Source organism: Amblyomma mixtum, chromosome 2, assembly GCF_055824585.1.
Source record: "Amblyomma mixtum isolate Tamu chromosome 2, ASM5582458v1, whole genome shotgun sequence".
Taxonomy (NCBI): domain Eukaryota; kingdom Metazoa; phylum Arthropoda; class Arachnida; order Ixodida; family Ixodidae; genus Amblyomma; species Amblyomma mixtum.
In genome coordinates this window covers 256,974,832-257,002,572 of record NC_143013.1, presented here as the reverse complement: position 1 = coordinate 257,002,572, position 27,741 = coordinate 256,974,832, and the positions used below count along the sequence as shown (strand labels likewise).

Sequence of the window (27,741 nt, the reverse complement as noted above, 5' to 3'; positions counted from 1 at the left end):
AAGTTGAATGAAGAAAGCTATGCTTCGGGAAGAATCATCATCATCAGCCTAACTGCACTCACAGCAGGGCAAAGGCCTCTCCCATGTCTCTCCAATTAACCCTGCCCTGTGCTAGCTGCGGCCACCGTATCCCTGCAAACTTCTTAACCTTATCCACCACCTAACTTTCTGTCACCCCCTGCTACGCTGTCCACATGGTCAGTTGTTTATATGCCCGCTCGTCAAGTTGTTACGGCAACGAGACAAATAAAAACAAGAGAGGAACACCAGGGGGCAGAGATTAAGTCCGAGTGAGCTAGGTCACCCGCGAGGAGCGAAATCCACGGCACCGTTCCGTCGTGGAGGTCGTATTAGTGCAGAGATGACGCAACGCAACGTCGGGCCCGGAAACAAAAGAAGTGAGAACAATTAAGGGGAAGACGAGCTCTCAGGCCGCAATTCAGGCTGCCGGAATCACTTCAACAGGGGGAGTTACGCACGGAAGTCGATTGCAGTGAGCTGTATAACCCTTTCCCCCCAACACGCGCACACAGAAATGAGAAGTATGAATAGTGAAGCGCGGTGGCATGACTTCTGACGTTGGCACGGAAGTAAAGACACGGGTAAATGCGCCAGTAAAGAGACGAACGAAGAATCGCCATCGGCTGCGCAAACCAGGCCGCAAAAAGCCTTCGCGGTGCGCACGCTAAACTCCAGTCGAGGTTGAAACGGCCGGCTGTACAAATCTGTCCGACGCGTGGCACGGGCCTAAAAGCTGGCGTCATTGTCAGCGACGCGACTCGCACGAAAAAGGCCGCAGGTCCGAGTGAAAAGACCCGGCTGTGTCTGTGTTTGTGCTCGTATACTCCTGCATAGGTGTCCAAGCTTAGAAGGAAGTTTTCGTGTTTTGTTACCTTCACGCTCACTCTCTTGTGCTTCTTTGTCGCTGTGTTTTCGACGACCGCTCCAACAACGTGCCTCGTTGGACAAAATGTACAAAATAAACGAAGTGTAGCGCACGTGTGTGGGCGCTGAATTAAAGTGGCCCGAAGGTGTTGACAGTTCTAAGGCGAGTGGAAGAGGGTTACGTCGGTTCAGAATAGTCCAGGAAAAATGATGTCCGCGCAAGATGCAGCGTAACGCATTACGTGTTTTTATTTCTTTTTCTCTCTGCACTTCCGATCACGGTACCAATGCCGGCAAGAACCTAAATATAACTGTAACTTAAGAAATAATAGAGTGGTGATGATTGTGTGTTCCAGCTTCGTGTAATACCACGTTTTCGCGATCTTCTATAACTATTTGCAACTACTACCACTACTATTACTGATGCTACTACTACTACTACTAGTACTATTGATACCACTACTACTGCAACTACTGCTAATGCTGCAGCTGCTACCATTAATGTTACAACAACTACTTCTACTGTGTTACTGATAATACGTCTACTACCACTGAAACCTCAACTGCTGCAGCAGCTGCTACCTCTGCAAACTATTACTGGTTACTATCACCACCACTGTTGTAAGGTGAGTTTAATCTAGCGTGTATTTCAGTCGTGCATACGCCACCGCCTTTCGAATTGGAACTCGCAAGATTATTGTTTTGCGCTCTTTGAACCAGGACTTCTTCGTCCAGGCCAGATGTCGACCATATTCTTCTGTCATTTTTATAGGCTATAGTTAGCACTGCTATATAAATTTAATATAGCTTTATTGCCTCAATTGTAATCCTAAATTAATGGACAAACGGCAGAAACAACCCGACACCATGCGCGCTCGGTTTGAGCGTCGTTTCTTCACCAGATCAAAGAACTCTCCAGCGAATTAAACACGCCGTGCACGCCTATAGCAGCGAAAAACTGGTCTGCCATCAGCTGAGTCTGCTTTAAGGTAACAAAAAAAAAGAAATAAAGCTGAACTTTGAGCCTGGTTTATAAATACTCTATGGACGGAGCTTGATGACTCACTGTTTGCTGTTTCCGTAATGTTCTTCTTTGTGTGTCAAGCATGTTTTAGTCTTAGGCGGGCACTCACATCACCACCAAGGACACGCGATGCAAGAAAGTTACTGAGAGATCCAGTTCAGGGTATGTTCAGGATCCAAAGCCGCACAAAACTAAGGCCTCCCTTTCGAAGGCACTGTAACGGAGAAGTTGTTGACACAGCGTCGCTGCGCGAAATCAGTAGCAAAACACGATGACGTCGGACTCTCTCCTCGAGAGCATCGATCCCGTGGGTGCATGAGCGGCGATGGGTCACAGAGCCTGTAATTTATATACCCCGATCTAAGCGATACAAAACTGCACATCCGCCCAAGCTTGAAAGAGTGGCTCTTGAAAGCGTCAGACGAGCTACGTCATGTGCCTGTTTGGTTTTTTTTTTCTTGTTTTTTTTTTTTAGTGAAAAGTGCCCATTGTGCGGGTTTCGTCGTCAATGGCACATACAGCTCTCGGAAGACTCCGTCTGAAGTCCGAATATCCGGTGTACAGAATTAAGCGAAGCAAGATCGGTGCTCGAAACTGAGTTCTGTGTACCCTCGTACAGGAAAAGGCTTTTAGTTTTCGAAGAAAAAATATCGCTTCTAGAGGTTCGTCCCATCGTCTTAGTTTTCGCGCTTAACATTTTTGGGCTGGAGAAAATATCACACCCTGGCAATCTTGTGACGCATGTACTGAAATGACGCCAGCGCTCCTAATTTTAAAAATACAAAACCAGTTGCAAAAAAAAAAAACAGTTTGTGAGATAAAATAGAAGCCTGAATTCACTATGATGGCCCCGACCGAGGCAGCATATAAGCCCTTCTATTTAACTGATCAAGAAAGGATTTAAAATCCAGCAGCAAAGAGAACGAACAACAGGTTGGTAACGCTGTGTCCTCATGATGAACTTTTATTTGTTATTGAGTCCCTACCCCTGCCTGCAGGCATACTTAAAGCCGCAGTTGCGAGGAAACGCTCGTTTATTCCGTACCGTGCTTTGCCCGACTCCCTGGCATTTTCCTTGGCAGCCGGAACAAAATGGTGATTCATACAAGCTCCCATAGTTTTGGCCGTTGGTAAGCCAAACGGTATGAAATGACATCGATGGCTGTATAGCGTCCACACCGTCTAAGAGAGGGCGCTACTTTCTACCAGCCCTTTCTGTTGATTACGGCGGTGACATCATAATCTTCATGATCAGGATCACATGAGCAGGGAGAGAACAATTCCGGAAAAAATAAACAAGGCACATATATGACTAGCATCTGATGACATTGATTCCTTAATAGAGGGCTAGGGGTCTTGTGAGAGCGCGCCAATCATTAAAGAAAACAGCCAGCTAAAAAAAAAGAGTAAATAAATTACCAGCGCTAATTGAGTCAGCTGTCTCTGAGCTAATATTGACGTCCAGTTAACTGGAAACTGCCAACCTCTATTTACGTAGGTTGAGCAATGCTGCCGGTGTAGAGAGAGCGAGCGATTAAAGTTGCTACATGACGGTTCGTGCCTGGCACCGCCACCAACACGCCCCCCCCCCCCCCCCCCCTCCCTCCTCTATAGTTGTACCCATCTTTGCTCCTCAAGGTGTTGCCTTAATTGCTAAGAAGTTACGCAATCACCATGTGCGAGTTTATTATTTTTTTTCCCTTCCTGTGGTTCGCTCATCGTGGCTACAAGCGGTGCTTCTTCTTTAGGCCGGAAGCCCTTAATGATTTGCTTCGAGGAGAACCGTTCTCCTACAGAGAAAGAGACGCCATTTGGCGACGTTGAGTCGCAACCGCTGTGAATGCCAGTTGACGCCGTCTTTTCACGGCGTCTCTGCACATCACTTTTATAGGAAAATGCAAGTTCATAGCGCAGTGCTATTGCCACACTCTTAGTATAAATTCACCTTTAGTTGGAGTCACGTGTGGAAACTTTTTATTATTATTATTATTTTGCAGGTATTCGTTATGCTATGCTAAGTAGTGCGTCTACAAGTTTAGGAGCAAACAAACATTGCAATATGTAAAGTCAACAGCGCCTTAATGCCCAGGGCCCTAGTGTACACTCGCCGTCAAAAGTAAATGGAAGACGACTTTGTCATACAAAAAAAAATTAATCTATTTAAATCTAAAGCATAATGGTCCATGTTTGTTGGTGCACAGTGCAACTCGCACAATCACAATTAGGCTGCACGTATGTATTCAAGGATGCATGAACTGAGGGGAGGGGGCAATGATTAAATGTTTTCGTTAATATTGCCTTCCATTTACTTCTAACGGCACCTTTAAGTGCAGACATTCTTTGTCCAGTGTCATCGTGTGGTTTGCTGTCCGAGTGTACTGCGTCCGAATCATACTTCTTTACATATAAAGAATGAACTGGTAAACGAACAGGCAGACAAAAACAAATATATTTCGATTTTACGACAACCTTTTTTTTTCGTTTAATAAGAACTAGAGATAAACCTGGGAAGTTTTATCTTAGCTAACTGGGCTTTAAGGGCTTTGTTGGAGCTGCAATTTCATATGTCGTCTTGGCTCTTGCTTGAATTTTTTTTGTGTTCTGATACTATGTGAAGAAAAAGTTCGTTCGAACTGTCACAGAGCACATGTTTGCAAGAAAAATTGCTGCCGGTACACTCCATGTACTAGGCAAATATTTCAGGGTGGCTATCTCTGTATTCTTTTCCAGCAAACTAATCAAGTGACTCAAGATAAAAGTGAAAACGCCCGATTTTCCTGAAAGAACGCGATTATATATATATATAAAAAAGCCAGCTCTGAAATACAACAGAGAGCTTCAGAAAGAAAGTGCGGATATATGGGAACCAGTATTTTTTTTTGTCGAGAAAAGAGAAAGGGAGAATGAAAGAGTGTCGTCCGACCATGTACTAAGCGACCCGGAAACGCACTGTCCGGAAAATCTTGCATTTAATGAGCGGCTGTCGCGCCAACGCTCCTGTAATTTCGGGTACCCAGCGGTTCGCATTCACTGAGCACGAACTGATTTTTTTCTTTTTCTTTAAACTTCATTTTTTTCTTTATTATTACTCACTCCATCGGACTCGTTGCTGGCAACGAGTGAGAAAGGGCTATTGTTCCAAAACGACCGGTTTTGTCATATCTTCGACGTCGCTGCGAACGCGAGAAGGTGCGAATAATCGTTATTACGCAGCGAAAAGAAAAAATGTTATTCAACGCGCGCGGTTGAATGGGAGCTTTAAAATCGTCGCTCCTGTGTTGAACCGCTACTGAGTATTATCGGAAATAACTGGATTTTCTGCTTTTGTCACCGATGTGTGGCGCTATGATGACCTCTTTTTGTCACGAACTTTCTTCAATTGTGTGAAGGAGTTTGAGCGTAGTTGAGTTACGCTAGCTTTGAATCCCAATTACAGTCTCCTGCCCCCCCCCCCCGCCCCCCCCCCCTTTTTTCCCGCCTCTCGGCCATTCTCGCTTGGTCCGGTCTTCTGATGGAAACAATCAATATCAGAAGCCTTTTGAGAGAACTCTGTTCTTTAGTTATCGATGTTGTGTGCTCCTGGCACCCCAGGGCTGCGAACTTAGCGGTATTGATTTGAAAGATGTCGGCAACGTTGGGTGCGCTACTTAAACGTTTCTGCTACAGTGGTGCTCTGACATCGACTGACGTGTCAGACGGCATATTGTTGTCCATTACTGTGACAGCGATCATTTATTCCTGCTTCTCATCTTCTTTATTCCATCCGAGGTGGCGACCATCATCAATCCAGTTCATTTCAAATCCGCCATCGAAGATCATCGATGTCCAAAATAATGCAATTTTGCCCGCACACCCTTCATGTAATGTCCTTGTGGACCTTCGAGGAATAATAAATAAATAAAAAAGTAAATAAATAAATAAATAAATAAATAAATAAATAAATAAATAAACAAACAAACAAATAAATGAATAAATTTGGGACCTGTATTGTTTTATGAGTTCTATTTGATTTTGTAATGAATCAAATACAGCTATTCAGCAAGTGGTCATGCTGAGGTTGAGAAAACAGGTTAATAAAGCGAATGTGACAATTCAGAGACCGACATTTCGAGAAGCCTTGTGCGTTCCAGGGCTTCGGTAAATTTTAATCAAATAAAAAGCTGATGGCGAAACGAACCTTGAGAAGTTTCGAGACAGAGTCATCGGTAAGAATGACCAAGCACACGAACTGAAAAATGTCAAAGGGACCGGCGAGCATTCTGCTGCAAAACTGCCGCTCTTGAACGACCCCGATTATCAGCCACTATATATCACAGCTTCGCAGCGCGAGCTCATCGGGACAACCGAGATCATTTGCTCTTCTGATCACGTGACAGATGCGTTAAGGGTCTATAGGTGCTTCTCGTGACAAGTACGAAGGATGCTTGGGAGAGTGAATTATGGGCAACTTATTTCTTGGAGGCACACCTCCAATTCTGCTCCGGCGATGCAAACACGTCAAGGAAACATTTCTCTTCGAAGCGGCGCGCAGAAGGAAATGAGCGAAGAAAGTCGTGCCAAGTGGTTAGGTTGACGGCCTTAACCGCGATGACCGAGGGCAAAGGATGGAACCAGCTTGCTTACTACACGCCTCATTTCTCTCATGAGTTAGAAAACGAAAAAAAAAAACGAATCCGGCCCTCTTCCCCCAGTCACGTGCACTCCACACGGTCGCACTTACGCAGAGCCCACATCGAGTTCCTATAATACCTCTTGTCCCACTAGTAAAAAGCATCAACTACAATCTCAGCCTCAACGCACTCAGTCATTCCTCGCCTAAGAACTCAGCATTCACTGCTGTCTTCACCTCATAGCTAGATAAACCGCCGAGCAAATTGTCAGAAGCCGAGAAGGCTACTATAATATGAAAGCAGATCTGAAGTGTCTGCATCATTACGACAACGACTACGGGCAATATTTACCGCCAGGCAAGCGATCGCATGTAATCTCAAAGACCCACCTGATCTCCTCTGGCTTCTTGGTGTCCATGGCGACGTGATGTGGTGACGTACAGCAAAAAAAAAACTCCTTGTTATTCGTCTTTTCGTCGTTCCAACACTGGCGGGAATCAGTTTGTCCGCAGCACTGGGCTCGTTAAGTAAGGGCTTCTCCCGCTTGACGCAGCACCGGCGGTCACCTCGACAAGCGCTGACTGTCCGCGCGCCACGGTGCCTCTCTTAACGGAACGACGCCGACGCCTTTCCTCCTCGTTTCTCCTCCACACGCCCTCACTCTCGCACTCTCACTCTCTCTCACTACGAACCACGCGAAAAACGGCAGCAACAGCAGCAGCACCCTATATAATACCAGCGCGGGAGCAGAGGCGAAACGCAACAACCTTCCTCCTACTACTACTCTTTCGAGACAGGTGCAAATAACGCCCAACGGAACTAAGAAAATCAACGGGTAAAGAATGTAGTAACGCCGACAGGAGCTTCGAAGCACGCACAAGGACTCGTTGCCCCGGTAATTCTCCTCTTCCAGCGTCAATATGCGTTTCGCTGCTGGAGATGCAGCCAGTGATGACTCGGAAGCGATGAGAGCCCGAAATGACCGTTACTGGATGTCGCTCTATAGAGCACGAAAGGGAAACGCAAGCGGTCTTAACGAAGAGAAATAATTACAAAACGAAAAGACTGACGAAATGGGAAGCGCCGGTGAAGATGAGGAGCAGCGAGCGCGACTAGAGAAGCGCCAGCAGCAGCAGACGAAAAGCGCCTGGGCTGCGGAGCAGACGACGCGATTGAGCAGGCGATGCGAAACCGAAAGGAGAGCCCGCGGCGGTGGCGCTGCTAGCTACGAAAGGGCGACAACAAGCGGTAGCGGCGGCGCGGAAAACGGCTGGAAGTCACGAAAAAATTGAATAAAATAACACTCGCGGATGGGTGAACGCAGCAAGCACTAAAACGCGCAATATACTTCGCTACGCTTGTCGATATTAGCGCATGCGCTTCGAACTCCCGTTTTTCGGATTATACTGCCACCACCTGGTGAGTTTGAAAGCGACCGCGCGCAGTATAATCGCGCACGCGATCGCGAAGGAGTTTTGCGCGACGCTGCGACTAGGAGAACAAGAACGAGTGGAGTGTCGTGCTCGTGGTGGTGGAGGGGGGGGATCTCCAGCGTCGACGGTTCCCGGTCGTGTGCGCCTGCTGCGGCGTCGCGCAGCCGTTTAGCGAAGCGGCGAAGCTCTGCTCGAAGCGAGGGAAGGGAAAGAGGATCGCCAGTGAGTGTGCGTGTGTCCCGGTAGCGTCGCGTCTTCCTTCGCTCTTCTTTCTTTATCTTCGCCTCCGGCGTCGGCGGCGGCAAGATCCGAAAAAGGGAAAGGGTTGCCCCAGGTCTTGCCTAGAGATGCTCCCCGCCACGCACCAACGCACGCACGCTCCTCTCGCTTTCCGCCTTTCTCTCTCTTCTAAATTCTCCTTCTTTCTCTTTTTTCTTCAAACACTCTTTCATTTTCTATCCTTCTCTCTTCTCTCTCTTGGTCTCACTTTCTCTAAGGGACTGCCACTCGAGACCTTCGCCCAGACCAACGCCCCCCTCCCTTGCGCCTCGCTTGAATATTATTCCGTTCGCGCGGGCTTTACTGAACACTGCCCGATTCCTTACTAGATGGCTGTGGGAAAGCGACAGTCTGGGGACTTCCTTGGTTTTCCGGATGGGGCGGGCAGAGCTTTCCGATTTGTTTTCCGAGAAGAAAGGGTTTGTTTATTCGCGCCATTGATTTTCGGTCTCAGGAGGGCACTCCGACCGAGTGCGGGGATTTCTGCACGCTCGATCCTCGGAGGCTCTTTTTCTGCAAGGTCGGAGCAATGCAAGCGTGCTCTCTTTCGCTGACTCAGCCGAGAGCGGTGAAAGTGTTAAAGGGGCGGTTTTCGCTTAAACGTGGAATAGCATCAAAAGAGACGGGAGAAAGTAGGAAAAACGAAATGACTAACGTGAAAACACCCGAGTGTCTCAGGACGGTACTCGACTTGAAGAAATCGTTAGATATAACTTGCTAACTTGGGAAGCCTGCATACATAGGAGTTACAATCGTGACTCATATGGTAATTTGTCGCTGGAGAGAGAAATTACTACCTCCAAGCTCTAGTAAGCAATGCGGTCAATGAATTCTAGGTCATTGCATACAAATAATTTCTTGGATTGCACCGTACAGAAGATTCTAAAATCAGTTTGGTGGCAATAAAAGTGCTGTTTTGAATGCATAACTTTTATTTTGGTTCAGTCAACGATGGTTAATCCCAATACATTATTGACTGACGTCTTCATATTTCTTTGTTCCAGTTCAGACATGTTAGTTTTGTTGGCACGGACATGTACTATGGGGGTCTACTAAACATGAAACAAGGTTTCATGCCCGACACAAGCCGAGACGTGCTACTCATTAGGAGTAGTGCTAACAGCACATCGTGAATCTTCTCGTAAAATGTGATCGCAAAATGTGATCACACATTACACATGCAAATTGTGATCACATATTTTGCATCTGGAATGATCTTATTTAATTACTGAATAATTGTTTGTTCACCCATGGTAGAACATCTCACGAAATGTTTTTGTATATTTCTCCCTACTTCAAAGACGATGTTGATAATGTTGATGTCGACCATCAACTTTGCACTTTGTATTTCTTGTTGATGTTACCGACCACTGTATTATGTAACGACTGCTCCCCCCCCCCCCTCCTTATGTAATGTCCTAAGCCAAGGGCCCTTAAGGGTAAATGTATGATGATGATGATGGTGGTGATGAAGACCACGAAGTAACGCGGTAAATTGTTCATAGATACTCAGTAGTAGTTGAAAATTCGTGCTGGTCCGGTGTTCAGACCGGGAACTACCGCTAGAAAAAGTTCATTTAGCTGAAAAGTTTGTTTAGGTGACGTTGATTCGAGTAGTACTTCATGCCCCCTATAATAAGCCTGCGATATATGGAGGAAGAGATCTTGGGTTAGCTTTACACTTGTATGCCACATTCGCAGCTATTCTTCCCAGTCCTGTACAGCGCTATACCTCGATCGGACGTATCGTGTCGGTGCGTAGGAAGGCTTCACGGCCGACCAGAGAGCAAATGCTGCCAAGATAACGTTGCAGACCAGTAGCATCAGTTCCGCTCCCGCTTTCTGCTTTTCGGTCTATTTCTGGGTAGAACCAACTATTCTGTGATGCCTTTTTTACATGTCATGAATCTTCCTACGAATTTTTCCAAGTTTTGCAGCCTTCACTAACATCATTCGCACAAAGTACTGCCTAATTTGAGTTGCTGCGTTTGTCACATTGAAGGAGGAGAAACATTTATTACGACCAACGAGATTTATTAGGACCAACGAGATTATTGAAATCATTAGAGTGGTCGAGTGGGTGCCTTCCTCAATCCAGGACTCCACTGGTCACGGCTGCTCGACGAACTTGCTGTTTATTTATTTCCTTTTTTTTTATTGTTTCCACTTCCGCGCTAACATTTTTGCATTCCTAAAGCTGGCAGCAGATGATACAGCTTGTATTGTTATTTTATTGCTTATGTTTGCCAGTTTTGTTAAACTGTTTCGATTTCCCCAGCCGACTAAAATTCGTCACCAAAGGTGTAGGGTATCAATAATGAATAACAAAAACTGCCTGCTACAAAAGGCACCAGAATTGAGTAGGAGGCAGCATTCCACCCTCCTGCCGGTTGTCTCCATTGCGGTCTTCGTGCGTGTATAACTATCCCATACGTTTTACGTCTCAAAGTGACATATGGGCTATGAGGAACGTTGTTGGCGGTCGCACGAGCTAGCTTAAGACCCGCAGTCGCTCAGCCACCTCGGCGGGTTCATTGTGAAAAAAAAAGTGAACTTTGGAAAATGAGTATTTATACCTGATAAAATAAAAATAAAAATGAATCCGGGCTCAGATATCGGTTCTTAGCTGGCACAGCGCGTTCGTGCGAATTGTGCACGACAGCAAATAAGTTCCCGTTTGTTTGGCTGCGGTCAGTGCCTTGTATACTGCGTGCGTGTATAACGCCGAACTATTTTATAATAGGAGGGTACGCCCTCTATGGAAGCATCGAGAAAAATCTGGGCGTTGGGCAAAGCTTCATGACAACAATACAAATGTATCGGAAGACGTTCGCCCACAATGGCGGAGTGAGATGGAATTCGTCATCTCATCGTCATCTATTTTGTATGTAATGCAGCGTTATAACTTACGTGCACGGCTTTTTATCGGCGAGAAGACGATGCATCACCAACGTGAACAAAGTAGGACCAAGCATTATGTGTCGGTGCGCTATGCATTTGCCGTTTTTTTTTGGTCTTCCGTCTTTCTGTTGACTTTTCTCTTCCCCGGCATTCTGTTATTTCTGTTTATTACTTAATTTATCTATTTATTTTCCCAAGAAAACAACAAAAAATCATCACAAAAACTCTCTATGCACCCCTCTTCTTGGCCGATCCCCCTGTGTGGTTATGCGCCATTCTAAGAGGTGAACAACAACAACAAATCCATTTTGATGCAAATCTCTGCGGTGTCTAGACACGCCCCCTTCATTCTCATGCAAGCGCGTTTGAAACAGTTGGCAGGGAATGTAGTCAGCAGGTCATTACGGATGGCAGATTTTCCGTCAAGTTTCCCAAGATGCGCCAGCGCGTCGGGTACCATCTGGTCAGTCAACTAAAGTATCGTTTACATTAAAATATCCCCTGCTTTTTTATATTGTGGCTTCAAAAAAAGAGAAATAATCCCACTCCCAATTGGTGCCTCGTCGGAAATTTAACGCGTAAAGTCGTCGGTCTGCTTCGCGGGGAAAGTTCCCCCGTGCAGCCTTGCTTTGCCTGAATGAATTTGCGAGCCGCGAATGAAAACACACGCAATAAAAGAGGAGAATCGCATTTGCGAGTTCCCTGGCGACGTCGGCGACGGACACACGTGCTGTTCTCGGCGATGCCCAGACGGCGGCGGGGAGCGATGGACTCGTGCCAAGCAGAGCCTGTCATCGCCTCGGGCAAAACGTAAACTTGACCTGGCAAAAGGCAGCGGTCGGAGGCTGAAGGATCGCTGTTGAGACGGCTGCTGCGGTGTGTTGTGTGGAGCCGTACGTCTTCCGGCATGCAGCCCCCCCCCCCCCCTTCCTCCCTCACCTCAATTAGACAAAGACTCTCTGGTCAGAAAAAAAAAAGTGGCTATATCCCTCAGCGGTTCAGGTTCGTGGTCACCCCAACCGCTGGCTGGAGAAACATAGACGTTCCGGGGTAAACAACAAGCATGCGGGGGAAAAATGGTGTTTGTAGTATCTGCAGCATGCCTTAACATCGTATGTCATGTATGTCATCCCGCTCCGTCAACCACCAAGCAATAAGTATGCAAGTACAGTTGGAGTCAGTTTAAACGTGATCGTTTTCTCGCCGGCCGATGAAAACCGATAAGTTTTCTTCCAGTAAGACGACCCCTGATTTTCCTGAAAAAATGCTCTGCAGGGTCAAAAGAGTCAACAAACCTAATGCATCTGTTCAATTTTCTTGCAAATATAAACTGCGTTAGAACATTTTATTGTAACAGCTTTGTCCTGGAGGGGTCACCTTCATATTGATTCCGTATGTATGTATGTATGTATGTATGTATGTATGTATGTATGTATGTATGTATGTATGTATGTATGTATGTATGTATGTATGTATGTATGTATGTATGTATGTATGTATGTATGTATGTATGTATGTATGTATGTATGTATGTATGTATGTATGTATGTATGTATGTATGTATGTATGTATGTGCGAAAAAGTAGCCACGCAGTGGGGTTTGTTTCCGATATCTGACTGGTGGATCAGTTAGGACATCTTTTATAGATAGTGGGGAGATAACACGCTGGCTGATGAAATAGGCACGTTTCGTCCCCCTTTATAAAGGGAGAAGGAAGCGTGAGGTTGCCAACTATCGTCCAATTTCTATCGTTTCATGCATCTCGCAAATCTTCGAAAAACATCTCATACGTGTCATGAATGCATTTTTAGTGATGCGTGGACTGCTAAGCAATATACAATACGGTTTCGTTTCAAACTCAGGTACGCAGGTCTACTCAAAAATTTATCGGATAGTCTTCACAGCACCTTAGAGAATAAATCAATCTCATATGGCCCATTTTTGAATGTCAAAAAAAGCTTTTGATATTGTGAATCACTACATATTATGCAACAAGCTTTCTAGCTGTCGATTTCATGGGTTATTTTTCGCATTGTTAAAAAAATATCTTTTCGAACGCTCGCAGATTGTAGTGTTTAGTGCTGGGTATAGTTAATTTGTAGAGTTTCAATGTGGAGTCGCACAAGGATAAATCTTATCACCTCTTCTCTTTAATCTGTACATGAAGGACTAGGATTCCATTGAATTGGAACCTCAACTTTATTGATGTGCTGTTGACGCGTATCATGGTGTTTAGACATTCAAACCACTCCGATGTTTTTTTCTTTTCAAGCGGATACGGCAAGGCTTTGTGACTGGTTCGAATCTAATATGATAAAAATGAAGTCTTCAAAGACTAGACTGAATTGGTTTCCAAACCGCCACAAGATTGTACCAAGTGACTTTTACGTACTTCTACAACCATCTAATTGCAAATATTTTCTTTGCAGCCCAGTGCCTTGTGCCCCTTACGTAAAATATCTTGGCATTAATATTGATTATGATTGGTTCTGCAACACTCAAATACTCAGATACGGAATGTGCTGTTTTTCTAACTTTTGTACCGCATGGGAAAACAGAATTTATCACGTTTTATGCAACGTAGAAAAAATTAGGTGCGGTTCAACTACTGCTGAACCTGGGTGGAGAGTGAAAGCTATGGCGTATCGCGCAACTATACGCGAAATGGCGTCTGTAACGTTGAGTGCGTTCCGGACCCTAGATAGGTCAGCGCACCGATCCTGCTCGCCCAGTGAATGCTACGGCCTAGTGCAGCAGTGCCGCGCGTCTGCCACGTTGTCAGCGCTAACGCATGCAGCCCACATCTCTCTCTCTCACCACCTCACGTACCTCAAAGCGCGATTGAGGCATCCACCGACCAGGGAGCGTATTCGCCAACTGCAGCCTGTACAGCCACAAGGCTTGAAAGCACGGTGAATTGATCACGGTGACTGAAGATTGTCACAACGGCTTACCTAAAAGGGGTAATAAATCCTCTTAAACGGCGTTATATGCCACTAAGCATCACGATTTGCGACCTAAAAGGGAAAAAATTGAAAAAAATCAAATGAAAAAACAATAAAATTACAGTACCGAGAGCGGAGTCGAACGGCCGACCTTCCATACGCAACACATGCCTCTAATCCACTGCGCCATAGCGGCGATGTCAAGCCGTCGTTCTGAATGAATATTTATAACCAGCCTTAATGTGGCTGCTACCTGCCGGTGGGCGGCGCTGCCATCGCTGGTTGTACCGGCTGCATTTGGCGAACACGCGACCAGGGAGCCAGTTATGGGCACTTCCTTTCATCAAAACTACAGAGAGTGTTTACTACATTCGAATCGCAGTGGAAGCACGGATTTGTGCTGCGTCGAAGACGACGGTGAGCAGGCAGTGCCGCGGCACGGAGCAGATGGAAGTTGATGAAGACGACGCTCTCCACTGCACAGCGCGAGAGTGTGGCGCAGTTTAACACAAGGTGTGTTGGCTGCGGCGATAGCCTAGCGCATGGAAATAGTGCCGAAAAGAAAAATCTATTGGTCTGGCTGAGCGGCCCTTAAGTGAGATCCGTTCGCGCAGCCACGGGTTCGGTTCCCAGTCATGGATATTGATTCAATTTATTTTTCATGGTTTGACCTCTAACTCAGCTGAAGGTCAAAACTAGGCACCAGGCGATCGAAGAACGAGGTCCCGTAGTGAAGCTTTCGCTTAAAAAATGTACGATATGCTACCCAGGTTCTCCAGCTCAAAGTGCTTTTAAAAGGGCCTTATTACCTTCATTTGACACTTTATTTAAAGACACTGTTGCGCTGATGTACATCTGGATTAGTGAATGCTAAGCAGAAAATGTAAATGCGATTCCTCTGAGGCTTACGCCATGTTACTTTCTCCCGAAGGTGCGCACATTGTTTGGAAAAGCTGCGAGATGATCTTATATTCCGTCCATATTTAATCAATTTCCAGGAGGAGCGTTCTCTTGCTGTACTTACGGAGAGCCGTTTTGCTGTGAGATCTAGAGAAAATTTCTAAGAGTTTGTTCGTTTTTCTACATTTGTATGATTTATTAAGAGTTCGATTTCTTTGTTTCTTCATTTGTGCGGTGATTTCCCTATGCACTGTGTCATCACATAGAGGTTGTGCACCATTGCTCTGTTCCTTCTGCCTGTCGTCGCTTTAGAAGCACACCTGTGGCTTTGACACCTCCATAGTTCATAACTGTATCCGCACTGAATAAATAATAATATTATTAATATTTTCTCAAAGAAAACATATAGGCATGGGCGTATGTATCTATTGTAGTATGTATGCCGGGTATGTATGTTATTGCCTCAGGAGTAGAAGAGAGAAATGCCCTGGCGAAATACTGAAACATCCTTTGATGGAAGAACCGAAAGAGTTGACCAACCTGTACTGCTTTGAGAAAAGTTCGAAGAGGCTTCCTTTATAATCCACTTTTTCCACGAGTTTCTCTTACACACCAGCAGCTGAAGTTGACGCTTTAGCGAAGCTTTTGCTTGTTTGTGTTTTTATTGCTATGAGCCTGCTACGGTGTACGCTCTACTTCTCTACGGTTGAGAAGTTTTTAAAAAGGAAATCAATAAATTGTGAGCCTAGTGGCAACCGCCAGTACCCCGTTTTAAATGGAATGGTTTGGTTTGGTTTGGTTTATGGGGTTTAACGTCCCAAAGCGACTAAGGCTATGAGAGACGCCGTAGTGGAGGGCTCCGGAAATTTCGACCACCTGGGGTTATTTAACGTGCACTGACATCGCACAGTACACGGGCCTCCAGAATTTCTCCTCCAAAGAAATTCCAGCCGCCGCGGCCGGGATCGAACCCGCGTCTTTCGGGTCAGCAGCCGAGCACCATAACCGCTGAGCCACCGCGGCGGCTAAATGGAATGGTTATGTGATCTATCTACCCGTCGGTCCGACGGTCCATCCGTCCGTCCATCTATCCATCCAACAGCATCCAGTATATACAGACCACGCTCACACGCACACGCACACTCACACACACACGCGCGCGCGCACGCACACACACACACACGCACACACACACACACACACACACACACACACACACACACACACACACACACACACACACACACACTCACGCACACACGCACACACACACACGCACATACACACACACATACGCACACACATAGCCGCCGCGGTGGCTCAGTGGCTATGGTGCTCGGCTGTGGCCCGAAAGACGCGGGTTCGATCCCGGCCGCGGCGGCTGAATTTCTTTGGAGGAGAAATTCTAGAGGCCCGTGTACTGTGCGATGTCAGTGCACGTTAAAGAACCCCAGGTGGTCGAAATTTCCGGAGCCCTGCACTACGGCGTCTCTCATAGCCTTAGTCGCTTTGGGACGTTAAACCCCATAAACCAAACCAAACCAAACCACACACACACACACACGCGCGCACACACACGCGCACACACACACGCGCACACGCACACACACACACGCGCACACGCACACACACACGCGCACACGCGCACACGCGCACACGCGCACACGCACGCGCACGCACGCACACATGCTCACACACACACACGCGCACACATACACACACACGCGTGCACACACGCACACGCACACGCACACGCACACACACACACACACGCACGCACACGCACGCACGCGCCCACACACGCGCGCGCGCACTGGCGCGTGTGTGACGGCAAAAGTGAGAAATAAGCGAAGGAAATACGCAGTGTAAAAATTTATTAACTAAGACGATCTCAGCTTATCTCGCAGTACCGTGTATCGCCCCGTCATCTGTTTCCCCTCAGGGTGGTTTTCGTGAATATTTTTCGCCTCGCCGCTGCTGACGCGGCCGATCGTTTCCCTTTCGTTGGCATCGCAGGAATCAAACCAGGCGCCAAGCGCGGTGCACGGAGTGCGTCAGCGAAAAAAACCCTGCCCATCCTCTAGGTCCCTGCGAGAGAAACTGATTGCGCTGCGTCTGGGACTCCGAGAACGGCGGTCTTGTTTTCTCTCCCTCGCTCTCTGTTTCTTTTTCTGCTTATCGCCTTCGCCGACATTATATATGCTTGCTGAGGGGGGATTCACATTTGCAGCGCATAATCAAAGAAGCGGAGGGATTGGTGAGACCGGCGTTTTAAGTGGAAATTTTGTTCTAGATACAGCCGTCAAAGCATACTCCGAAAAGCAGAGTTGTATTCGTGTTGCGACTGCCGCAGACATTCCGCAGACGTTCGCATGAGAGTAATTTTTTTTTATGATATGAAGTGAACTAAAATGCAAGAGACTAATGAAAGGTATTCCCAAGCTTTGACACAAGATTTGGTTGGTTGATATTTTTGTTACTCGTACGGGAGAAAAGGTAGATAACGTTCGCCTAATGAGGCCCCGCCACCCGTACATTGCCCAACAGGCAGACGTAACGATACTTTTGTGCATGCAACGTGGACAGTCTATAAAATGAAAAGTGCTCCATGAGGCAGGCCGGCTGTCAACACCAGACTGCATTTCTGCCTCTCTAAAACGATGCAGCTAGTAGAAATAAAGCAAACAGAAAAAGCAGAGCCAATTAATTAATGTAACAGAAAGTAATAAAGTGCGTACTTCTACCAGGCAAAATCCAAGAAGGTTTTTAAGCTTGCACAGTTGAAAACTCTTCGGTTTCAGCAAAAAGTAGTGAGCTCTGTTCCTTTATAGGTGAACACTTCACAATATATGCAGATATATAACGCTGCCTTGCACAGTGCTACACACCTTCCACTCCCCTATCTATCCCTCCTCCTACCCACACCCTGGCCCAGCTGACTAGCCTCCCGGGACTTGACCCTGTTACGCAACCTCGTCACTTTGACCCAGGACACCCTGAATGCCTGACCTATGGGTTTTCAATAAAAGTGTCACTCCACCATACACCCAAACACATCACATATATTTTCCCGCGGGTAAACAGCAATCGAAACCATAAACACTGATCGTACCTAACAAAGCTGCGTTTAAAATTCTAATTGAGGAAACCCTCCTGATTATTAACACTGCGCTTTTATTTCCCCTCACGGTCAACACTTAAGCGTAATAGACATGTAGCGTGGAATTGTTTCGAGCCCTAATTACATGCCGATTACAGTTTCCCACGCTTGTGATGACCCACAAAAGTATCTTATAAGCTGTTTATTGCGGGAGCTGAGATAGAGCATAACCAATTCGCATACCCGAAATCTGTAGCACATTAAGCAGAATAATCTTTGACCGTTTCTGGCTGAAGCGTTTATATTCAGGGAGATTTTCCAACCCGCCTAATTTCGTTCCCAGCTTATCAAGTGTGACGATTTGACGGAGCACATCGCAGCAATTACGGCAAGACAGAGTTCTAATGCCGTCCACCAGTTCAGGTGGCAAAGCAATTGCAAGTTCTTTCATTGTGCTGGATTTGATCTCAGTTGTCCAGAGAAATAAATCCGTAAGACGTGAGCTGCGACGAAAGCAAAACGGGCCTTGGGGCGCTCTCCTACCCGCACTTATGTCGCTCTTAATCCATCCTTTTAATCCATTGCTCTTAATTAGTCCAGTAATCGAAATTGACCCTTCCCTTTAGAGATCATCAATTGAAGCAATGTTACACTCTGTAGTCCACTCCCTGGCGCAATACCCTTTCAATGGGGCCTTTGAGGCAGTAATAAATAAATAAATAAATAAATAAATAAATAAATAAATAAATAAATAAATAAATAAATAAATAAATAAATAAATAAATAAATAAATAAATAAATAAATAAATAAATTGTATATACAGGCTTAGCCCAACAGCATTAGTGCACTCAATCATTAGGCGATCGTGGCTCTAATTTATTTATTTATTGTATTTATTTATCGTATACTGCGGACTAAATATGGTCCAAGCAGGAGAGGCACAGTGCAACACACTGAAGTACAAAACTTCGACCTTGAAAGAAGAAAAAGAAAATTGGTGGACACTTCTAGATCTGCGTTTTCCAAATATATTGGTGAAATAGTTTTCATCTTCTGTCGTGCCGTAAAGAAGTCTGATTATCAACATAGCCATACGCCTCATTACGCCGACTGCAGGGACAAAGGCTTTTAGCTTCAGTCACATTTCTCCCGCATCCGCCGCGCCATCTTGCCCCTGAAGTCTTCTCGACTCATTGATCCACACGACTCTCTACCGCCTCCGGATTGTTTCCCTCTGCTCCTTGCAATCCACTCTCTTCTTACCCTAATAGGCCGTAGGTTATCTGTCCGTGGCATTACATAAAACGGCAAAGCCAATCTCTCCAATTTATTTCCTCCATTGGCGGCTAAACCGGATGATGCTGGCGCTTCGCTTCCAGTGATGTTACATAATCGATTCGAACCTGACGTAAGACACCAAGAACTGCGGCGCATTAAGCTGAGAGTGCGAGTTTTTGCAATCGGAAGTTTTAAATGGATCGACAGTCATGAGTTAGCCGTAATTCTTCGTTGACCGACGTGAGTGTTTCTCGAGGCCATGATATATGCGCACATTTTGGCAAACACACGTGGAAGGCAACGAGAGTAGTAGTTTGATAATTCCTAAGGGTCCAGAAAAAGGATTTAATTTTTTTTTTATTGCGACAACCAGTGGAAAAGACCGAAGGGAAAGGGAGAAACAGAAGGAAGGAAAACATGGAGAGTAGCCACTTTGTCTGGTGCGCTTAACGTGGAAGAGGGTTAACTCGAAGAGGGTTAAGAGGGTAATCGAAGAGGATTAACTAGTTGGTTGGTTGGTTTATGGGGTTTAACGTCCCAAAGCGACTAAGGCTATGAGAGACGCCGTAGTGGAGGGCTCCGGAAATTTCGACCACCTGGGGTTCTTTAACGTGCACTGACATCGCACAGTACACGGGCCTCTAGAATTTCTCCTCCAAAGAAATTCAACCGCCGCGGCCGGGATCGAACCCGCGTCTTTCGGGTCAGCAGCCCAGCACCATAGCCACTGAGCCACCGCGGCGCGGACTGAGAGGAACCGGCATGCAGTCTAAAGCGAAAAAGGACGTTTCCTCGATCTGTCTACAGCTAGTACACTATACGTCTTCTGCCGCGATTATTTTCCAATACTTCCTGCTTTGTGCTGCTCGTAAGATAATGAAAAGAAAAAAAAAAGTATACTCGCCGTGGTCTTTCCTGGCATTTTCGGCAGACTGATGATGCTAATTTGACAGCTGGTTCAGTAATGCAAATTTTCTGTGATTGCTTTCACTGACGTTGAAATAACGAAGCACTTCAGAGATAAAAAAGCATGTAAAATCTGCTCAAACCTCAGGAAAATACAAGCATGTGACGGTAGCTACAGATGCGTGCTGGTTCGAGAGTGTGTCAGCATTGGTAGCAGTCGGTTTCCGCCCCGTCAATGAGGTTACCTAAATAGAAACGCTAGTTAATTCTTCCTAGAAACAGATCTCAAAAAAAAATTTTCCTGCCTCTCCCTTTCTACATATGCCTGCAGTCGGTGCCGCCGTTAAGCACGCTGGAAGCTTAATATAGTGCGAAGCTGAAACTGATAAAATGGACAAAAAATCTTCAAGAAGCGATTTCCTCCAACGAGCTTCGAGTGATTTCCTCCAGATGAGCTGGCGAGTTTTCCTCGAAGCTTTTATATTTCCCTCCCGTTTCGCAACAGTACAAGTGGATGTGAAGAAATGGTGCAGCCGACATCTGAATATTGCATCCAGTTACAGGGATCCCTGTTCCAATATCTGTTCTTTTTTTCATCTTCGCACGATGTTACATCACTCCTCGCAAATTTTCGCTGCGAACTCCAGGGAGCATTATTATTTACCCTATCCGTCCCTACTTGCTTCAAGCCCGCGGGGCATGTGATGATCGAAACTCGAGGTATGCGCCGAGCCATATTGCGGAAGGCACCAAGAGGAAAATAAAGGACGTTCGCAGCTGAGAGATCACCTCCTTTCCTGTTTCATTTTATTTTTCGCTATCACCTTACGCAACGGGTGTTTCGAAACCACTGTTTACCCAGAAGCTCGAGATATATCTCCCCCTTTTTCTGTGACGCCTTTTAGGAGCACGTGCTCTCGATATCGTCGCACATCGAGAAGAGCGAGTTGCTTCCGAGCGCAGAGCGCGGGCAAAGTGACGCAGGTCGTAAATGCATATCGCGTTTTGGCGTTTATGCAAGTCGACGTGTAGCTGCTAAAGGTTTTTATTTAAGGAAGCGAAAGAACCGAAAAGTACAGGTGTTTTGTAATGCAGTCAAGATTGACTGTCCCCGTGTTTGTTTTTCGACTAAGAAAGTGTAAGAAGCGTGCTGTGCAAATAGGAGTGCGTCTTAGGGGAACAAGATTTCGGCTGTTATTGCGTGCTCTAATAGCGACTGTGACATTGAGTGCCTGGGCCTGCCATGGTGAGAGCCAGTAAAGAAGTGCTGTCTTGGAACTGAAAGGCTTCTGCCGCGAATATTACGTAACTGACGCCGTCTTCATGGTGGCGAGCCAGTTTTTCTTTCAATTATGCATTATTTGTATTTGGTATATTTATTGATTTCTGTTAGTTTTGACCCCAGGTTGAAAGCTTGTGTGTGAGCGTGCTACTCTCGAAAGTAGCATCATAACGTGTGGACCTCTCGAACAACACCGCGAGCGACATCTCGTCGCATCTTGACCTCGTCCTTAAAGCTAAGGTTTTGAAACCATGCCAAGCGCACTGTGACGCCGTAACGCTGAAACCCTAGGAGGCGTGTTGATGAATTTGTATATATTCTATGCGCGGACAATGTGGATGGTAAGCAACTTACGGCAGAAAGGAAATTACATTCGCATTCTGACATCGAAAGTGGGAAGTGGATTTCTTGAGAAAGCAGCCTGATCGCCAGACCGTGTCAGGGTTAATCTGGCTTCTTTATGCGTCGTCAGAGTCGGATTCCGACTATGCGCAGCGCCCATCGTATGTTGTGAAACGCTACTTGCTTGCATTTTGCGTGAGTTAATGTATGCGGACGACGTGTTATACTCAGTAGCGAAGCGTCGGCGTCACAGAAATTGCCGTTTCAGGTGACAGCCGCAGCGAAGTGACTGTTTGGGGGATGGCAGGATGTTGAGAAAATGTGTGCATGTCACTACGTATATCTTCGTATCTGCCGACTAGCCTCCAAGTAATGGAGCGATTTCAGAGTGAAGAACAACCGAATGGATAACCCTTATTCGGTAATCGGTTCGGATTCTACACATCGTGGGAAGCGAGGTGCATGCGGTATATAATATCCGAATGATAATATCCGAAGCTATTATCACTGATATTATCACGGATATTATCATTGAATGATAATATCCGAAGCTTTCATGCGTACCTTATTTGCAGCCACGTTACGTGAAGCAGGTGCAAGCAAAGTGCGCACTGTCGGATATTGTCAGCGTTAACTGTGGCTGTCAGCGTTGGGGCCCTGTGTCTCATCGCAACGAGTCTGTAATCGTTCAGTTTAAGGTCTTGCTAAGTGGAGCGTGCATTCACTCCAGCGACAAAGAGATTAACGTTTACCCCTTCTTTTTCCCTCTCGTCCCCACAGCGGGAACGATGAACTTACTGCTGAACAAGTAACCATGAACTTACGGCTGGTGAGAAAAACGAGAAACATGGAGCAATGATAGAGACGGGGATAGAAATAAACCTAATGTAAGAAAGAGAGTTTTGCTACTAGCGTGAGATGCGGCAAGGGCACTGCTGAGAGCTAGTTTCTGTTATCTGCCGGAGGCAAGGACGACAGAAGTTGGGCAGTCTACAAAACTGCTGAGCAAATACCAAGGCCCCTATCGCGTTCAGCAGACATCCCCAGTTAACTATCTGATGGAGCCCATCACGGCTTCGTCTGATCATCGCCGCCGCGACCGTGAAATCGTGCACCTAGACCGCCTGAAGCCCTACTACGACCCAGCTATCGTCTCGTGCCCTTAGGCCGCCAGGATGGCGATTTTTCACCCCGGGGGTATTGTAAGAAAGAGAGTTGGGGTTTGCTGCCCCAGCGGCTAGCGCCGACGAAGGAGAGGAAGAAGTCAGAAGACGAAGCTGACGAAGCTCGGGTGCGCGCTTGCGAACGCTGGCCTGCTGAGCAGCACCGCTTGAACAAAGACCGGCCATCCACACTAATTGTGCGAGTCGTCAGTGTAATGAGACGACTCGCACAATTAGTGTGGATGGCCGGTCTTTGTTCAAGCGGTGCTGTTCAGCAGGCCGGCGTTCGCAAGCGCGCACCCGAGCTTCGTCAGCTTCGTCTTCTGACTTCTTCCTCTCCTTCGTCGGCGCTAGCCGCTGGGGCAGCAAACCCCAACTCTCTTTCTTACACTAATATATACTTGCTATTCCCTGTATCTCTGCTATGCCGGATATAGAGATAGAAAAAACGCTTTTAGCGCTTTTACGTTTTTGTTTCGCTTGAACTACTCCTTTTCGGCTTTTACATGTTGTGAGTGTTTTTACCTTCCGCTCATTTTTTTTCGTCTTTCTGTTGTTCGTTTACGCTTGATACTCTCTACAATATTGCAACGAATATGGTGAATGAAAACGAGGAGAACGAAGTGCTTCGGGGATGCGCGTGTTCTGGGCTTGTGTGCCCTGTGCTCTCTACGGGCTCTGTGCTCTCGGTATGTGTGCTGTGCCCGGGTCATTGTTGCGTCGTCTTCGCCTTGGGCCACATAACAATATAGTTCTCCTTTACTTTGTCCTGAATATTATGATTCTGCGCTTTAATATCATATTTTTCCTTCTGCTTTAGTATGAATAGAATGCAGTGGTCCTGTGATTCCTTTGCTGCTTTGTACCTGCATATACTGTTTGCCTAAACAAGTGTATTTCTATCGAAATACTAGATCAATTGAAGTCAGCACCCTATTTTGTTCCTTGTTCCCTTGTCCATGTCTGGTTTCGCGGTGTTTTATCATTGAATACTGATCTCCGTCTAAGTCAAGCCTTCACTTAGGCAAGAGTTATACCTTACTTCAAGATAAGTGCATAAGAATAGTACTTAGTGCCAATTCCCGAGCTCATACAGGTCCTATAAAAAAGCGCGTATTAATTATTTACCCTAGGCTTGCCCGCAACTTAGTATAGCCTTACGGCTGTGGACGTCCTCCTAGGACGCCTGGTATGTACAGTTGGGAGCTGATGTCTTCAGGACGCCCGAAGAGTCACTTAGGCGCATAGGTCCATTGCCTGGCAAAGATCACTTCATCATGTGAGCCAGACTTTTACGTCCAGATGTGGAATCTTGAGGCACTGGCGATTAACAAAGAAATTCAGTTGGAGTTCACGCGTCCTGAAAACTTCTGTCCGCGATAGAATTTGCCACATTTTTCTCAAAACACTGATTACGCTTCGGCAACGACAAACAAGCAATTTAATGCCATTCTTTACCCTGTCTGTGCTCGTACGCAATCTATCTCTTGAGAAACGGGGCCGAGAGTGTTTTGGCGCGCTCACGTGCGCTGTAGACGGTAAGAAAACTTACAATCTCCTTTCTGCCATTCTGTGTCGAAAACTGCTGAGATATATGTTTAACCTGTGGTAATTTAAATGTAAAGCACCGATCGGCGCATCCCTCGGGAGCTCCTAACGGGTAGGCGAATCCTAGCGTAAGCGCATGGTGAGGTCGTGACTGATTCGAGAGGAGCCTTCTCCCTGAACCCGTAATTTTCCATAGGAACTAAAGCCATACTGAAGGCTGCTTTGTCGACAAAAAATGCGCAAAGGAAATCACTGTTTTAATAAAATAGTGCAATTGTAATGGCTACGTATCAAACAGAGTGTATTACAAACCATTTTTCACTGAGCTGCGGTGGCTCAGTGGTTATGATGCATGGCTGTTGACTTGAAAAACGTGGGTTCGATCCCGGCCACTGTGGTCCCTTTCAATGACAGCGAAGTGCTACAGACCCGTGTACTGTGCGTCAGTGCTCGATAAGGAACCTCAGGTCGTCAAAGTTATCTGGAGCCCTCCACTACAGCGTGCCCATAGCCTGAGTCGCTTTGGGACGTTAAACCCTCATACACAATAAACCATTTTCCGCAGTACCTGGACCATTTTTCACACTTCACCTGCCTTGGAAGCTTCACAGTAAGCTCATTCTAATTTTGACAGCATAGCGTGCTGGGACTTTGATTCTTATAATAACTTTAGTCCAAACAGTGACCTTCCGCTCCTGCTGGGTTAGCCGGTGGTCAGGCATAAGAAAAGAATTATAGCGCCAAGACGTACAACACATAAGAAAGAAGACAGGAGACAGCGCTTGTGTCTTTGGTCTTCTTTCTTGTTTGTTGTACGTCTTGGCGCTAGAAGCTTTTCATTATGTCTGTCATTCAACTAGCCAAGCAGCTAACTCTTTTGAATTATATTTATTCAACATCGAGCCCGTATTTATTCCTTTCTTCTTCTCTCGCTCCTGACAAACATCGCGTTTCTACTCTTGCTATGTTGTCCACTAGAACTCGTGTAGGCGCACTATTCGGCCTTGCAGCTATAGTTGCAAATATTCTCTCCTTTCCTCAGGTTCATTTTCGGTATTCCCAGTATTGCTTGTGTCAACAATGCAAGACGCCGCTGACATGACACCGCTGTGATAACAACTGTAATAAACCCATTGTAGAATACTTATCATTAGGCGACTGCGCCTGTAAAACCTAGACCAGTGGTCCGTGCAAAAGTATCGCTGCGCTCTGAGAGCATTTTCAGTGACCGTAAAATTTAAAAGCGAAAGAGACGAGCTAAGCCGTCCAGTTCATTTCAGAACTCAAATGTCAAAAGAATGTCAAAGATGTCAGAAGAAAAAATATGTCAGAGATGTCGCAAAAGAAAACTTCTCGGGCTTGCTAACTCATTCACACCCCGTAAAGTAGGTGTAGAAGCCTTGATGATGTCCTGACCTTAGGCTATCGTTTTTAGACCAGATATGAAAGAAATCCTTACACTGGGTGGGCATGCGAACAAGTCTTAGGAATCGCGTTTTCCCACGATCGTGTGAGTGAAATGTTCACACAAAAACAAGCAAAATAATGATGCAGACTCCTTTACGCCACCTCTGTGACACCATCCCCAAGCAATCATATACACGTTTTAAATACCTTGTAATTCTGCATATTTCCTTCGCGTTCCCTTATTCCCATTCTCTCTTCTCGTGGCGATAACTTCAGCTAACTCGATCCCTATAACCCCTTTTCCCGTTCCATCTCAGACTATGAACCATGACTTCGCCATTACCTCCTCTGTGAAGCCAGTGCTGACCTCATCTACATAAATTCACAATATGTTAAGAAAAGCCGCCTCTCCTTCCACCGAACCAATGTTCTCATACATAGGTTGAAACATAGTTGGACACAACTCAAGAATCTTGCAAGAGCGTCAACATGCGACGGCCGCTAGCAGGTGCACTGTAGCAGCCGCAAGGCGTCTCAGCGGGATGGCATAATGAGAGGCCGGCGCCAATAGCCGGATTAAGGCTTGCACTGGGGCAGTTGCTGCCTCGTTGTTGAGCTCTATTCAATTACATCTGATCCAAGCCATGCCGCTCAGCCCGCTTTTGCGAATAAACAGAGCTGAAGGAGCGGCCATTGGCCTCTGGGAACTAAAGTGAGGACTCCATCCTAATTTTGGCGCGTCTACTTCGTCCTGTTGTTACGGTGAACGTAGTTACTTAAGTTTCAACAGAATTTTGGATTCGGCTGCTCGTCAGTTTGACGTACTCTGCTTTACCTTGCAGTGTGCCCCGCACTGCTGGTTGTAGCAAACATGCAAGACTCCTTTTAAGCATCTGAAACTGTACTCACCAAAAAACTTTTCAAAGGTCGGTTCCTGGTCGGCGGGAGCTCTTCCTTCAGGTATTATGGCTGAGATATCTAGTCGCTTGTTCTGTCAGCGGCCACGCGGCGACCAGTAGAAAATCACTCAGCGCCCTTTCGTAAGAAAAGTTGTGCAAGTGCACCCCGTGACATTTAAAGAGGGACGCCGGAGGCTTTCTGAACACGTTGCTTTGATGATTGCATCGCATTTCATGTATCTTCCTCCTCTCTTGGGTCCAATGGAGTGTTTTTGAAAACAATGGGGAAATCAGTTTTAAAAATTGGCAGTGGTTTAGCTCTGGTTAAACCTGGAGGATCGTAAAAGCAACGAGGAGAGAGAGAGAGGCGATAGAGAGCACGCGGCAGCGGCGGCGGCCCCGACATGCTAGCTATGCGCCGCTACTGCGCATGCACAACTGGCGAGCGCGGCGGCGGCACCTCTTAGTCACCCGCGCAGCGACGGCGGCGGCGCGCCAGCTGTGTGCCATGTGACGTCACTGTTCCTCGCGCATGCGCAGTATGGCCTTGCGTCAGCTCCGCGAAATGGCTCGGCCACTCGCGTAGTGTTGCTTTCGCAACAAAAAGCAAGAGATATGAAACCGGTACTGAAACTAGGCAGCGCGGTCGGAGAGGCCCTTGAAGTGGCGCAAAAATGAATACTCAAGCATATTTGACAAAACTTTAGTGAACTGCTGAACCAGTGGTTGCAAGAAACGATCCCGCCCTCGAAACATCCGCAAAAGACGAAGAAAATGCTGACATTTGCGCGTTCATCGAGCGCACAGCGAGCATCAGTGGGCAAGTAACGTCACAAC

At 46.4% G+C, this 27,741-nt stretch overlaps 1 protein-coding gene across 2 annotated transcripts in view; it reads right to left on the bottom strand.

Moving 5' to 3' along the window:
• The window catches only part of LOC149363645 (neprilysin-1-like), a 100,238-nt gene extending 73,171 nt beyond the window's left edge, over nt 1–27,067 (bottom strand). Inside the window, exon 1 of one of the 2 annotated variants that reach the window (XM_089573613.1) lies at nt 26,915–27,067. Coding sequence is in view for 1 of the 2 variants with exons in the window: in XM_089573612.1 (XP_089429738.1) it covers nt 6,909–6,937 (29 nt within the window). In the remaining variant the exon portion in view is untranslated. Of the gene's footprint in view, nt 1–6,908; nt 8,133–26,914 lie in introns of those variants that run through there. The other variant, XM_089573612.1, reaches the window with a different exon arrangement.
• Nucleotides 27,068–27,741: the final 674 nt, after the last annotated feature.